The sequence below is a fragment of the Quercus suber genome, unplaced genomic scaffold (assembly GCF_002906115.3).
Source record: "Quercus suber isolate HL8 unplaced genomic scaffold, Cork oak 2.0 scaffold_984, whole genome shotgun sequence".
Lineage (NCBI taxonomy): Eukaryota > Viridiplantae > Streptophyta > Magnoliopsida > Fagales > Fagaceae > Quercus > Quercus suber.
Genome location: NW_027070399.1, coordinates 2,175 through 17,363, shown reverse-complemented (window position 1 = coordinate 17,363; position 15,189 = coordinate 2,175). Strand labels below are relative to the sequence as shown.

At 34.3% G+C, this 15,189-nt stretch overlaps 3 protein-coding genes and 1 long non-coding RNA gene across 4 annotated transcripts; 2 read left to right on the top strand and 2 right to left on the bottom strand.

Annotated features, from left to right (window-relative positions):
• Positions 1-1,162: 1,162 nt before the first annotated feature.
• On the top strand, positions 1,163-1,843 carry LOC112035550 (disease resistance protein RUN1-like). Its single transcript, XM_065768670.1, has 2 exons — positions 1,163-1,653; positions 1,825-1,843. Exons 1-2 carry the CDS (start codon positions 1,163-1,165, stop codon positions 1,841-1,843), a joined length of 510 nt encoding a protein of 169 aa, XP_065624742.1.
• A 7,447-nt stretch (positions 1,844-9,290) lies between these two features.
• Positions 9,291-10,262, top strand: LOC112035535 (uncharacterized; the record flags this gene model as incomplete). The annotated part of the gene is given in 1 exon segment (XM_024068354.2): positions 9,291-10,262. A coding segment is annotated over 1 exon segment (740 nt), but the record flags the coding sequence as incomplete, so codon positions are not given.
• Positions 10,263-11,712: 1,450 nt separating this feature from the next.
• Positions 11,713-13,931, bottom strand: LOC112035539 (uncharacterized). Its single transcript, XM_024068358.2, has one exon. It carries the CDS (start codon positions 13,868-13,870, stop codon positions 12,521-12,523), a length of 1,350 nt encoding a protein of 449 aa, XP_023924126.1. The 5' UTR covers positions 13,871-13,931; the 3' UTR covers positions 11,713-12,520.
• Positions 11,713-14,199, bottom strand: LOC136065467 (uncharacterized). Its single transcript, XR_010627109.1, has 2 exons — positions 13,926-14,199; positions 11,713-12,097 (listed from the first exon to the last, which is right to left on the bottom strand). It is a non-coding gene; the product is annotated as an uncharacterized LOC136065467 (long non-coding RNA).
• Positions 14,200-15,189: the final 990 nt, after the last annotated feature.

Below are 15,189 nucleotides of genomic sequence, written 5' to 3'. Positions count from 1 at the left end.
CTAAACATTTTCATTATTCATTGGCCAACGTAAGTTAAAAGATATTGTTAACCGGTACTTTTAAGTCAATTATTAATCTCTTACTTAAAAAAAAGTTTAAGTCAATTGTTAATCTCTTATTTAAAAAAAGTTTTGATATGACTTTTATGGAATAAAAATAACTAGTATTAAAATATTAATTACTTTTTTCTTTGTTCTTAAAAACTTTTCCAAAATAATTTGTTAACAATTGCACTTTATTTTAGAGAATTTCAACTTATAATATCTGCTCCTGATGATAAAAAACTTTTCTAAAATGATTTGTAACAATTGCATCTTTTTTAGACAATTTTTTAAAATAATTTGTTAACGATTGCATTTTTTAAAAAGAGTTTCAAACTATGATGTCCGCTTCTGATAATAGTTTTTTATTATCAAACAAAGACATCAACAGGTTTTTGTTAGAGCAGAGATTGAATTTCAGATCTCTTATTTAACTATAAAATTTTTTATCAATTGCGTTAATTGAACATGCATTAACAATTGCACTTAAGTCATCTTTTAACCTTTCAAAAGTAAACACTAGTCTTTCTTTCTTCCTTTGCAGGTGCAAGCACTACAGGAATGCTAACCCAAGAATATAATGGTTTAAGTAACACTAAACATTCTAACATACTAGCTAGCTACACTCCAAAAATAAGCGTGTACCTAAGAAATTTCTTCCTACTTTCCTCAGGGAATAATTTACCACGGAGTCAAAGATTCTCTTTCTTATTTAATTGGAAGGAAATTGCTTTTCCTTTGCTTTGGAAATGAGTCAGAACGCTACACTCCAAAAATAAGCGTGTACCTAAGAAAGTGTGATAGTGAACGGAAAGACCTTGGTTACTTACCAACAACCAGTCTTCTCAGCTTCCGCGTTTGGGCCACCGACTACGAAATTGTATTCTCTAAAAAAGTTAATCAGACTACAAATATTATTTTCACAGTAGACTATTATATAGTCTTCTTGGCCTCAAAACAACAACTAGCATTCAATTTCTTCCCTGCCATTCCCATTCTCTTTCAAAAATCCATTCAAAAAAACCTCTTATTTTAATTTTCGTTCACTTTCCTTTGCCTAATTTCATCAAGCTTTCTTTCTATTCTTCCTTTTAGATCTTCTCAAACGTACCATTTCACCATGGCTTTTCTGACAAACAAACAAGCGTCCTCGTCCTCTTCCTCCATTACCCGCCAATACAAATATGATGTGTTCTTGAGTTTTAGAGGGGAAGATACCCGCCTAGATTTTACGAGCAATTTGAATGGCATTTTGAAGTTGAAGGGTATTCACACCTTTATCGATGATGAACTTCCAAGGGGAGAAGAAATTTCTACTGAACTTCTCGAAGCTATTAGAAATTCAAGGAGTTCCATAATTGTATTTTCTGAGAACTATGCATCTTCTAAATGGTGTTTGGATGAACTTGTCGAAATTCTTGAGTGTAAAGAGAATGGACAAATGGTTCTACCCGTGTTTTATAAGGTGGATCCCTCAGAAGTACGTAACCAAAGGGGAAAATTTGGAGAAGCTTTAGCAAAACATGAAGTAAATAATACAAAGAAGGTGCAAAAATGGAGGGAAGCTCTAAACAAAGTTGGTAGCATATCTGGATTGACCTACAAGGACGGGTATTTAATTACTACCCTTTCACCTTTTTTATTTATTTATAATTCTCAATTGTGTGTCTAGTCACAAAATTTTAAGTAAATTTACACCGGTTCCCACCAATTTCTTTCATTGATGGCTTTAATTTTTTTTGGTCAAATTATGAAAATATTAATTTTTAATTGCTAATCTAGCTGCTACAAAGATCAATGACAAAAACATAAGAATATACAATCAAGATAATCTTATTAATTAATTAGGACTTTCTTCCGCAATATTTAGAAAGTTTTATAAAAAGTACTTAATTATTTTGTAAAAACATCAAAAGTAGGTCCCTAATAACTTGTTTCCTCACATCTATAAAATTTATGTAATTTACTTTTATTAACAACTTGTGTTATGCATGTGTGATGCAAGGTATAATAAAAATCATATTTAAACTAAAGAAAATACTTCAATAATATTGTTAAAAGTGAATTATAAATTAGATAATAAAAATTTACTTAAGTTACATGGTGAATACACACCATGTAAAACCAAGTTTAACATAAATTATAAAATCATTTAAAATAAATAATGAAACGCGTTCTAAATTTCTTGAAATTTATAATTGACTTTTTATCAAAATATTATTTTATATTTTTAAATATTTTGTACTACGGTTTTACTTAAAAGTAAACTATGTTAATATTTTAATATATTTATAATAAGCAAAAGGGTGGAATTATATTAGGCTACATAGTGCAAACATGACTTGTATAATTAAACTTTTATTATTAAACCAAAAATTTGTGGTAGGCCATTAACATAATATAAAATAAATAATTAAATTTCTCTCAAAAATTTGAAAAACTCTTCGGAGTAGAATTTTAATGGGTAACTTTTATTTAAAATTTTTGAAACATTGACGATAGAGTTCAACTTAGAGCATCTATGAAATTGTTATAATTTACTTATAATACACCAAATGATCAAAAGAGACAAAAAAGAATTAGAAAAATATAAACCAAATAAATAAAGGGAGGCATCCACTTAGCACAACTACAATGTAGGATACAATTTATTAGTATATAGTATATGGTATGATATAATTTGGACATAAATTATAAAATTTACTTTATTGCAAATTGTTTGGTGACAATAATTACTTGATTGATTATTTTATCATTTTAAAATTTTATATAGTGTACTAAAGGTTATATAATTTCACTAACAACATAAATTATACAATTTAATACTTAATTTATAATTAACCAATTTTTTTTTTTTACGGAAATTAACCAAAACTTTTAAAGGCATAGGAACTTGGCTCAAAGAGAGTATGTCACATGTTGTAACCACAACTTTTAGGGTTTCAATTTTGTTATATAGGAGTCGTTGATTTGCACAATGCACATAAACATTTTATAAAAAGGTAATACGAATATACCTATTATAATTAGTAAAAAATTTCTCTATTATCAAATGAAAAAAAAAAATTTCGAGAACTTAAAAGGTAAAGCATAAAAATAACCGTTTCCATATATTATTTACAATATAGTTAGCTATGTTAGAAATTTGACAAATTTTCTCAATATCCAAACTTTATCTCCCTAATATCAAATCCACGGAAAATATANATACAGGGTGTACAAAACAAGGAATAAAAAAAAAAAAAAAAAAAAAAAAAAAAAAAAAAGCAGTCAAACTTTCATCTTTGAGTGACTGCTGCTTGAGAGAACCTCCTATCCTCCTGTTTGATGCAAAAACTTATCAACCTGCTGCTGATGCCTCCAATGAACGTTATAAACTTATAATAGTTGAGTCCAACCAGACGCTCTCCTGAGCAAAAAATTTGATACAGCTGTGCTACCTGTGAAGAACAAAATTACCAGCACCCTCTTTGTACCACATTTAAAAAGGCCTCCTTAAATGGAAAGACTAATACCAGTAGTACTAAGCCAATGCTAACAACCAGCGAGTACCTTTCACCAATCTCTAGATTTACAAATAAAACAAGTTCCATGCCACTTTAGATTTTCATTTGCAAAGTTGTCTGCCAAAGCCAGGTTACTCCTGCCCAGTAGATTTAAACCATAAAGAAATTTAAAAGGAGCAAATCATCTAATATAAATCCAGCTATGTTCCCACTCTACATGGTAAGGAAACTCCTAAATCCAACCTTGTCCCTACCATTCTTTTTTCTTCAATAATCACATTTAATCATTAAAAATAAGCAAAGACAAATCCTAGATTTTTTGGGGCAATTATTACTTAAAAAGTTAAAAATAAAAAGTATTACATGAACATGAGGACAAACCGCTGCATTGCGCCTAATCCTGCGCTTGATAAGAGGACTGCTCACAACAAGCTTATCGCAAAAGAATTACAAGATGATCGCGATATACGCATTTATTCCAAATCAACTTCAAATTTTATTCTCTTCTGGTAACCAAGCTAAGCTACATCACATGATCAAGTATTTGAATAGCAATTTGGCAAAGTAGGCAACAATAAAAATAGCATATTTTCAAGTGTTATTAGTGTGTGATACATTTTAGTGTCCCCATGCTTTAATGTATGGAAGTTCTTGAGGACCTAACAGTTACTCTTAACAAAAGAAAACACGTAGATACACAAAATACAGCATTAGTACTGCCTTGTACAAGGCATTTTTTGGAGGACAGAGGAACATCATTCCTCATTCACAGGTATTTTGAAATTTATGCTCCATTTCAAAGCCTGGTACACAAGTTATTGAAACAAAACTTGAACTCTTATAACAACTTTTCCAAATCCAAGTAGTAGCAGATTGTATATTGTCCTTTTCCCCCCTTCCTGCCCTTGCTACTAAACTAAGCTGCAAAGATTAGTTTAATCAAATTTTTTACCTCAGTGTGTGAAGAAACATTAGGAGTGGACTTCATTGGCATGCTAGGTATTGTAGCCCAACTATAAGACTTTAGGCAGGGCCAGGGAAGTGGCCCAACAGGCTTCAACAAAAGGACCAAGCATGCAAATTTGACATTTCTCTCAACTCATTTTAAAACCAGCAAGGGAGGGAGGGGGGGAGGTTATAAGGTACAAAAGTTGGAAAAAAAATATTGTCATCTTTACTGTCCAAAAATTCTAAGAATATCAATTTGGAGTTCTCCAAGGTTGAGGAGTTAGTCAAATCTTATAAAAAATGGGCATGGTACAATCTGCTTTCCGGGGTTACTAAACGATCTTTTTCCTTTGATGGGGAATAGCATTGTTTTATAATGGGCAAAACTTAGGTACAAATACAATTAGTTAGGTGTTGTACCTTAAGTTCAACTACATGTTGTTTCTATCTTTATCTCACCCCAAAAAAGAAAAAAGAAATCAATTACATGTTGCATTGAAGATTGATCAATGTAGTACAAACAATGTTATCTTTTCTAATGACAATTAAATTCAACCATGTGACTTATTGGCTGATGCAATCATATGGTTGAATTTGACTGGGATACCTAAAGGTACAACATTTGAGGAACTCTACCTAGGTTTTACCCATTGGAAATCTAGTGATTCCACTCAAACTTGGTGTGGTGTTTTGCTTTCGTAGTTATCTTGAAACTCTTTATTATTGCAGAATTGGAGCTTTTACTCATTGTAGAATCAATAGTTAGAGAAATTTGGGGCATCAAAGACACCACATTAAAGGGCCCACCCAGAACCCTGCATATGACCAACCTTAATAGTTTATTTGTGTGTTCAGCAACTATGCTTAGCTATACAGAACAAAAGGAAGAATAGTTCAAATGCACGGGTGTGTGTGTACTCCCCCTCAATCCAAATAAGCCATTAATAAAAGTACTAAAGGAAGCCAAAGGTTGCACCTTGTATGCAAGAGATTTCATGACCACCTTGGAATCACCTTGCAAAATACCTTGGTTAATACCAACTTCCAGGGAAAACTCTTAGGCTCAGGCAGTAGCTACTGCTTCCACCTCATCTACTTGATTGCTCAATCTAAAATATTATTAATTTATTTTAATATACACAAAATTTGTTCTTAATCCATTCAATGCAGAGGAAATTATCTCATACAAAATATTTATACTCAGAAAATGGATCTACAAATATGTGAGCCCACTACATGCGAGAGGCTGACAAAGTATGCTTCCATATAATGCTCCAGTCACCTAGAAGGGACATGATATATAATAGTAAACAGTGAAAAGAAAGCTTTTGCTAGTGCTGATAGAAAGAAAGAGTAAGGTTCTGCCAAGAGCCAGGGATCTTCTTGCAGAAAAAGAGTTATTTGTCAAGTGATGCAATTCAATAGCAATTTGGCAAAGTAGACAACAATGAGAATAGAATCTTTGCAAGTGTCAGTGTGTTTATAAATTTTAATATCCCCATGTTTGATGTGTGAGAATTCTCAAGGACCTCCTTGTTACTCTCAATAGAAGAAAATATATAATTACACAACATACAAAACTAGTACTGCCTTGTACAAAACCTGTTTTGGAGGACAGAGTAACATTATTCCTCACGCACAGGTTTTGTTAAATTTATGCTCCATTTCAAAGTCTGGAACACAAGATATTGAAACAAAATTTGAACTCTTATAATAACTTTTCCAAATCCAAATGGTAGAAAGTTCTATATTGTCCTTTTTTCCCCTCCATGTCCTTGCTACTAAACTAAATTGCAAAAACTGGTTAAAGACAATATAACTTCATTGAACTTTTGACCTCAGTGTGTGTAAAAAAATTAGGAATTCATTGACATGGTTGGTATTGTAGCCCAACAATAAGATTTTGGGCTCTAGAAGTGGAGCATGATGTAAAATTGCCAGGAAAGTGGCTCAACAAGCTTTAACAACAGGACTAACCATGGAGAGACAAGGTGACTCCCAGGATTTGAGATTTCTCTCACCTCAGTTTATAGCAATAACTTTGTAAGGGAAAACAAAGAATGAAATGTTACAAGATACAAAAATTTAAAATATTTTGTGAAGTCTATACTCTACAGAAATTCTAAGAATATGAATTTGGAGGTTTCCAAAGTTGAGGGCAGTCAGATCTTATGAAAGATGGGCATGGTACAACCAGCTTGTAAAGGTTTTTAAATAATCTGTGTCCTTTGATGGAAATAGCATTATTTTCAGTTAATTGGTAATACAATGCTTCCTCTCAGGCATGGTGTGGCATTTTTCTTTCCCATTTTTCTGTAATATCTTTATTATTGCATAATTGGAGCTTTACTATTTGCAAAATCAACAGATAAAGAAATTTGGGGAATCAAAAACACCCCATTAAAGGGCCAACACAAGATACCAGCATATGAGCCACATTTACAGTTTATTTGTTTTGTGTTCAGCAACTATGCTAAGCTATACAGAATAAAAAGAAGAACTAGAACAGATATTGCAAGCACATGTATTGCTCTACATGATGTATGCATCCCAAGATTTAGGATGGAAAGGACCAGAACAGATTATATAAGAAATGAGATGCATATATAAAATGGTAGTGGGAAAGGGAAGAACAACATTTAAGGAACTGATCATGAGATCAAGCTCAGATGAACTGAGTCAAATGGCAATGCTAACATTTTTCTAATGCTGATTCTTCTCTTTCAGGGATAATGGTTGCGTCATGAATCTTGAGTGACTCTGAAAGGTTATCACCCCACTTGCTCAGCCATAACGTTTTTGCTAACATATATAGGAAGCCATACAAACTGATAGGAAACTAAGAGAAAGGTTTCATGGTGAACTCATTAGTCTCATATCACTTGAGTAATTTAATATTCTGGGATGCAAAAAGAGCTTAAACACAACAAAAATTCAGAAGTACAGTCACAAACATAAAAAGATACAGACTACAATTGCCTAATCCTATAGAATTTTGGAAGAGCAGTACGGCTTACAGGTACCAGCTTTGAGAAAGAAGAAACTATGAAGTGGCAATTGGAATACAAGCGTGAAAAGGTAGAAGGCTACAGATGAAAAGGGCGCAATAGCATGTAACATATGCCTCCATTGATTAATGGAAGACCCCAGTGTAGGTAGCCATTAGCAAGCTCGCCAATTGGGGGCAATGGCTTTGGTAGTAACTTGTAAGCAACATTAACAAAGGTAATGACACTATCAAAGAAAACATACATTCCCTCAAGCTACTCTACTGGACACATTTAGGGAATTCCCAAGCAATTGATCTGAACACCAGTCCTTAAAAGTTAAAACTTAAAACAGTACACAACTTAAAATTAGATGATAATGTCCTTTAAGTCACACTGATACCAGGTATAGGTACTGCTTTATGCAACAAACCCCCAAGTCATTCCATAGCATCTACCAAACAAGAGGCCCTTACCAAGAGATAGTCTTACCATTATTAAATAGACTTATTTAATTTTCACCAAAAAAAAAAAAAAAAAAAAACCTAGACTTATTCAAGCTGACTACACATTGGGTGATGAATAGAAACTCGTCAAAGTTGAGCTAAACCTTTTATGTATAATGACAAAGCCCATGCACTTGTTTTATGGAGGTGGCTATATGGGCTGGCAATTTGAAATTTGAGTTTAGAAGAAGTCAATAACCCTTGGCCTGCTCTGATTACATTAGACAGGAGTATGGCATTGCACAAGAATCTTTATGAGCCAGCTAACTGGCAGTCCTCTTTTTTTGGTTTCAGGTGTACTTCAAAGTTTTCAACCAGAGATTAATTCTGTTAGCGATGGGTATTGGTGGATAAATCGCTAACCCAGGGGTTTTAAGGCAGGTACCGACTCGAACTAGGACCTCAAACTGGACAAACACTTGAGACTAAATGCCACTTGGCTGCCTGGTTAGCTGTCCTCTCAAATATCAACAGTAAGGGTGGATTCAAGGTTATGTCAGGTGTCAGATGTTTAGGTGTTTAGGTCTTGTGATAAGAATTTACTCAGAAAGCATACATTTTTACAATTATTATTATTCTCCGTTGTTTTCTCTAAAAAGTTAGTTTCTATTGATTTTTTTTTTTTTTTTTTTATCATATCTATTTTGACTTGCATTGACTGATGACTACCTATGCTTTTGTTCTTTTTCAGTCTAATATCTCGTCATCTCTTTTGTTATTTTACCATTTCTATTTAATTAGTAATTGTTCTGTACCATACTAATCCCATGACGCCATATTCGAAGTCTAATACGGGAATGGTATCTTATTAAAGATTCTCAGCTAGTCAGCTTGAATAAGTCTAGTTAATNCATTAAAAAAAAGCCAAGCCTCATAATTTTTTCCCCTTTTTCCCTTCCAACCAAACACTCATTTCATCCAAAATATCTTCTATTTTTTCATTCCTCCTTTCATTCTTCCAAAATCACCCCAACCAATCATACACTAAATCAATTTTATTTTCTTGTATGATTTTGATAAATTCATGATGGTTTTAAAAAATCATACTAGACCAGTTGATTCAACTAGAAATTGAACCTTCAATCAGTCCGACAAAAATAGTCAAGATCGACGGTTCAACTGGGAGTCAGACATTTTTTTTTAAAGTTCTTTGACCATTTCGGTTTTTAAATAAATGGAATTCACCCAAAAAAAAAAAAAGAAAAAGAAAAAAGACACTTATTATTCTCCCTTGTCCATTAAAAATTTAAAAGTCACTTGGGCCAACTACAGGTACAAGTGAGACGTTAAAGCGTGAACTCAGCCCATTTACACCTTCAAAACGGTGCGTTCTCACACCCACCTCTAGCTTCTGATCTGAAAGGTGAGAAGTGAAAACCACAGCTTTTAGAAAAGAGAGGGAGGCCGATACTCGATATTGCTTCAAGCTGCACAAACTCAACTGGACTATCACATACCAATCTCAGTTCTCAACCCAGGTAACAAATCTTCATTCTTTTTCACTTAAAGCAACTAGCTTCAATCTCAAATCAAATGTTTCGTTTAGTTTGCTTAAACCTCCCACAACAGTTAAAGCACAGAGCTTTACCACATAGCCATGCCCACTTGTTCTCAAAACTCTTTAATACCAACGAAACACCATCTTTTATAGTCTCTTTCCTTCAAAAATCATGTGGGTTATCCTTAGAATCAGCCATTTCAGCTTCCAAGAAGGTCAACATTGTGAGCACAAAGAATCCCAACTCAGTTGTGGAACTTTTGACAACTCACGGTTTGACTCAGACCCATGTCAAAAGTTTAATTACTAGTCGTCCAGTCTTGCTTTTGGCTGATTTAGACAATACCCTGAAGCCCAACTTGGAGTTGTTTGAGTCATTGGGGTTTTCTAGTACTAGCCTTGGCAAAATGCTTACCAAAGACCCACGTGTGCTGGAAAGTGATGCATACACTGTGGTTGAGTTCTTTAGAGCTCATGGTTTCAGTGATCAGCAAATATCAGATTTGACTATGAAGCGTCCGACATTGTATTTGTTCAATGCACATAAGATTTTTAAGCCAAAGCTTGAGTTTTTCAGATCTTTGGGCTTGTCAGAACTTGAAATTGCAAAGATTTTGTCGACCGAGCCTTATATTCTAGAAAGGAGCCTCGAAAACCAAATCATTCCTTGTGTTCAAGAACTTAGGCGGATTCTTGGCAATGATGAGAATGTCTTAAAGGCTATAAAGGCATGCTACTGGTACTTGAATGTAATGTGGAAAAAGTGCTACAGCCCAACATATCGTTGTTGGCCCCCCCCCCCCCCAACACAAAACAAGAAAAACTGGGGAAAAGAGTGAATGTTTGACGGGAATTACCTATCTATACCTACTTCTTCTCTATTTTTTTTTTTTTTTCTCTCTTTTAAGTTAAAGATTTGGATTTTATTTTTCTTACCCTAACTCTCTTTCCTTTTTTCTTTTTTTCCCATGAAATATTTTGTTCAAAAATTATGTAATAGGGTCATTACAGTAATATTTTCTATTTTCTAATTTTTCTTCAAGAAATGCAATGTTCACAACATTTTCACAATAAATCATAAATTGCAGCTTGTTACTAGTTGTTATTGTTGGGGCATAAAAGTAATTTCAATGATAAGTTCAAATTTGACCTAATAACAACTAACCACTTATAATTTGTTATAAATGTAGCACTTCTCATTTTCTTCTCAACCAAATTAGAAAATTTCTCATCTCTTCATTTTTCTAATGCTGATTCTTCTCTTTCAGGGATAATGGTTGCATCATGAATCATGAGTGACTCTGAAAGGTTATCACCCCACTTGCTCAGCCATAACGTTTTTGCTAACATATATAGGAAGCCATACAAACTGATAGGAAACTAAGAGAAAGGTTTCATGGTGAACTCATTAGTCTCATATCACTTGAGTAATTTAATATTTTGGGATGCAAAAAGAGCTTAAACACAACAAAAATTCAGAAGTACAGTCACAAACATAAAAATATAGAGACTGCAATTGCCTTATCCTATCGAATTTTGGAAGAGCAGTATGGCTTACAGGTACCAGCTTTGAGAAAGAAGAAACTATGAAGTGGCAATTGGAATACAAGCATTAAAACGTAAAAGGCTACAGATGAAAAGGGCGCAATAGCATGTAACATTTGCCTCTACCTCTATTGATTAATGGAAGACCCCAGTGTCGGTAGCCATTAGCAAGCTCGCCAACTGGGGGCAATGGCTTTGGTAGTAACTTGTAAGCAACATTAACAAAGGTAATGACACTATCAAAGAAAACATACTTTCCCTCAAGCTACTCTACTGGACACATTTAGGGAATTCCCAAGCAATTGATCCGAACACCAGCCCTTAAAAGTTAAAACAGTACACGACATAAAATTAGATGATAATGTCCTTTGAGTCACACTGAAACTACGTATAGGTGCTACTTATGCAACAAGCCCCAAGTCATTCCATAGCATCTACCAAACAAGAGGCCCTTACCAAGAGACAGTCTTACCATTATTAAATAGACTTATTTAATTTTCAAAAAAAAAAAAAAAGTTATTAACTAGACTTATTCAAGCTGACTAGCTGAGAATCTTTAATAAGATACCATTCCCGTATTAGACTTCGAATATGGCGTCATGGGATTAGTATGGTACAGAACAATTACTAATTAAATAGAAATGGTAAAATAACAAAAAGAGATGACGGAGATATTAGACTGAAAAAGAACAAAAGCATAGGTAGTCATCAGTCAATGCAAGTCAAAATAGATATGATAAAAAAAAAAAAAAAAAAAAAAATCAATAGAAACTAAACTTTTTAGAGAAAACAACAGGAGAATAATAATAATTGTAAAAATGTATGCTTTCTGAGTAAATTCTTATCACAAGACCTAAAACACCTAAACATCCTAGAGTGCCTTGACATCTGAAACACATTTTTAAATAACATCAACCTTAGAATCCACCCTTACTGTTGATGAAAAAAGGGAATTTGAGAGGACTGCCAGCTAACCCAGGCAGGTTGGCCAAGTGGTTGGGCATTTAGTCTCAAAGTGTTTGTCCAGGTTTGACTGGGTGTGCTCCCTAGTTCGAGTCTGGGTACCTGCACTTTAAAAAAACCCCTGGGTTAGCGATTTATCCCACCAAGGCCTACCCATCGCTAACAGTAATTAATCTCTGGTTGAAAACTTTGAAGATACACCTTGGAAAACCAAAAAAAAGAGGACTGCCAGTTAGCTGGCTCATAAAGATTCTTGTGCAATGCCATACTCCTGTCTAATGTAATCAGAGCAGGCCAAGGGTTATTGACTTCTTCTAAACTCAAATTTCAAATTGCCAGCCCATATAGCCACCTCCATAAAACAAGTGCATGGGCTTTGTCATTATACATAAAAGGTTTAGCTCAACTTTGACGAGTTTCTATTCATCACCCAATGTGAGCAATAAAGATTGACTAAACTAAATGAAGATGTGGCCAAAGGCAGTGATTTGTTCCATCATTGCCATTTGTTGAACTCATAATAACTCAAATTTTTAAATCAAAGGGGAACCCTTGAAATTCTATCTTGCCTTGGTGTGCACTAACAACATCTGGAACCTCATTCTGATATTTGCTCACTAACTTGTCCACAAACCTCTTCTCAGTCATTCTGAACACATAAACAACGCTAGTTTCTTCCTTAACCAACCCCTTTGATATCAAAAGATGCAGAACTGAACACCTTGGAATAATCCTCTTCTCCAAGCTAAGCAGTAGAAGATTTGGATTCTTGGAGATCATTGAAGGTGTCATATTCAGTTTGTTCACAAAGAAACTCATCAATTTCCTGATTTTATTCTCTGAAGTAATCATACACATGGGTTGCTTTTTGAATGCTGCATAAATCTCATCCTTAGACAATCCGAAACTTTTAAAAGCTTCTACCTTTTGCTCCCACAAAGATTTACTCATAACCGCCATGGAACGTATGGCTAGAACAAATAGTGGATTATTGGGATCAAAACCCAATTTCATAACTTCATCAACAATCTCACTAAACCGATAAGTCTTCATAAGCATTGATTTTGGTTGGATCAAGAACATTTTCAAAATTAAGGACATGGGTACACCACGGCCTACCAACATCGATATGTTGGGCTGTAGCACTTTTTCCACATTACATTCAAGTACCCAGTAGCATGCCTTTATAGCCTTTAAGACATTGTCATCATTGTCAAGAATTCGCCTAAGTTCTTGAAAACAAGGAATGATTTGGTTTTCGAGGCTCCTTTCTAGAATATAAGGCTCGGTCGACAAAATCTTTGCAATTTCAAGTTCTGACAAGCCCAAAGATCTGAAAAACTCAAGCTTTGGCTTAAAATTCTTATGTGCATTGAACAAATACAATGTCGGACGCTTCATGGTCAAATCTGATATTTGCTGATCACTAAAACCATGAGCTCTAAAGAACTCAACCACAGTGTATGCATCACTTTCAAGCACACGTGGGTATTTGGAAAGCATTTTGCCAAGGCTAGTGCTAGAAAACCCCAATGACTCAAACAACTCCAAGTTGGGCTTCAGGGTATTGTCTAAATCAGCCAAAAGCAAGACTGGACGACTAGTAATTAAACTTTTGACATGGGTCTGAGTCAGACCGTGAGTTGTCAAAAGTTCCACAACTGAGTTGGGATTCTTTGTGTTCACAATGTTGAGCTTCTTGGAAGCTGAAATGGCAGATTCTAAGGACAACCCACATGATTTTTGAAGGAAAGAGACTGTAAAAGATGGTGTTTCATTGGAATTAGAGAGTTTTGAGAACAAGTGGGCATGGATATGTGGTAAAGCTCTGTGCTTTAACTGTTGTGAGAGGTTTAAGCAAACTAAACGAAACATTTGATTTGAGGTTGAAGCTAGTTGCTTTAAGTGAAAAATAATGAAGATTTGTTACCTGGGTTGAGAATTGAGATTGGTATGTGATAGTCCAGTTGAGTTTGAGTAGCTTGAAGCAATATCGAGGATTCGAGCATTGACCAGACCTCCCTCTCTTTTCTGAGCTGTGGTTTTCACTTCTCAATTTTTAGTTCAGAAGGTAGAGGTGGGTTTGAGAACGCACCGTTTGGAAGGTGTAAATGGGCTGGGTTCACGCTTCAACGACTCACTTGTACCTGTAGTTAGCCCAATTGACTTTAAATGGACAAGGGAGAATAATAGGCCCTGTTTGGGTTTTTAAAAAAAAAAAAAAAAAAAAAAAAAAAAAAAAAAAAAAAAATCACTAATCACTCATCACTTAAAATTCTCCAATTTCCTAATACCCACCCATTTAGCAACTGTTTTCAATTCACGTCACTCAATTATTTTTACTATTTTGTGAGACCCACACACTGACCCAAAAAAGACTTTTCTCTCCTCTTTTTTTTTCTTTCCCCTTGACTCTTACATCTTTCTCTGCCTTTCCCTTTCTTTCTTTTTTTCGTTCATCTTTCTTTGGAACATCTGCGGGATCGGGAGGTCGAGCTCGTGAAATCGACCTGAGGCAATTGAACCTTGTGATCAATTTACAAAGAGATGCTACCTAGAGCACTACTAGAGAAGCAACAATCAATACCTATGCCATTTTATTCCCCTAAAAAATTTTCCAAACGCAATGTTAATTGGACCTTGTGATCAAAATTCAAATAAATAATAATTTCTTCAACTTTCTTATTAGTGAGGACTTTTGTCAAACACCTCATCGGCACTGAGGAAACTCCTTTCAACACAAACTACGACAACAAAATCCCATCACAAGTCATTTTGCAAAGCTTACAAAATCATTTTCTAAAGTTGTGGCAAAAAAAAAAAAAATCTATATAAACAAAATTCAAAATCTTCGAAAACCGATTTATGACTTGGTGCAGCTCGGACCTATGACGATCTCCCAAAACCAGGAATTCCTTTCTTTTTTTTTTTCCCCTTCAACCCTCAATACCCACAACAACCACTTCAGTTCTGAGCTTGAAGCACAAACCCAAAAAATTCATTAGCATCCTTGAAGCACCTAGAAAATTCACAAACCCACAACAACCAAGTTGTTGCCCCACTCGTTGATTTTTTTTAATAGGTCTGAGATGAGAAAGGTGAAAAGGAAGAAAAAATAAATAAAGAACGAACTGAAGATAAGAAAGGCGAAAAGGAAGAAAAAAAAAACGAACTGAGCTAAAGAATAGAGAAAG

Bases quoted from the DNA above. Each gene is read 5' to 3' on its own strand.
- LOC112035550 (XM_065768670.1), top strand. From the start codon at position 1,163: ATGGCTTTTCTGACAAACAAACAAGCGTCCTCGTCCTCTTCCTCCATT.
- LOC112035539 (XM_024068358.2), bottom strand. From the start codon at position 13,870: ATGTTTCGTTTAGTTTGCTTAAACCTCTCACAACAGTTAAAGCACAGA.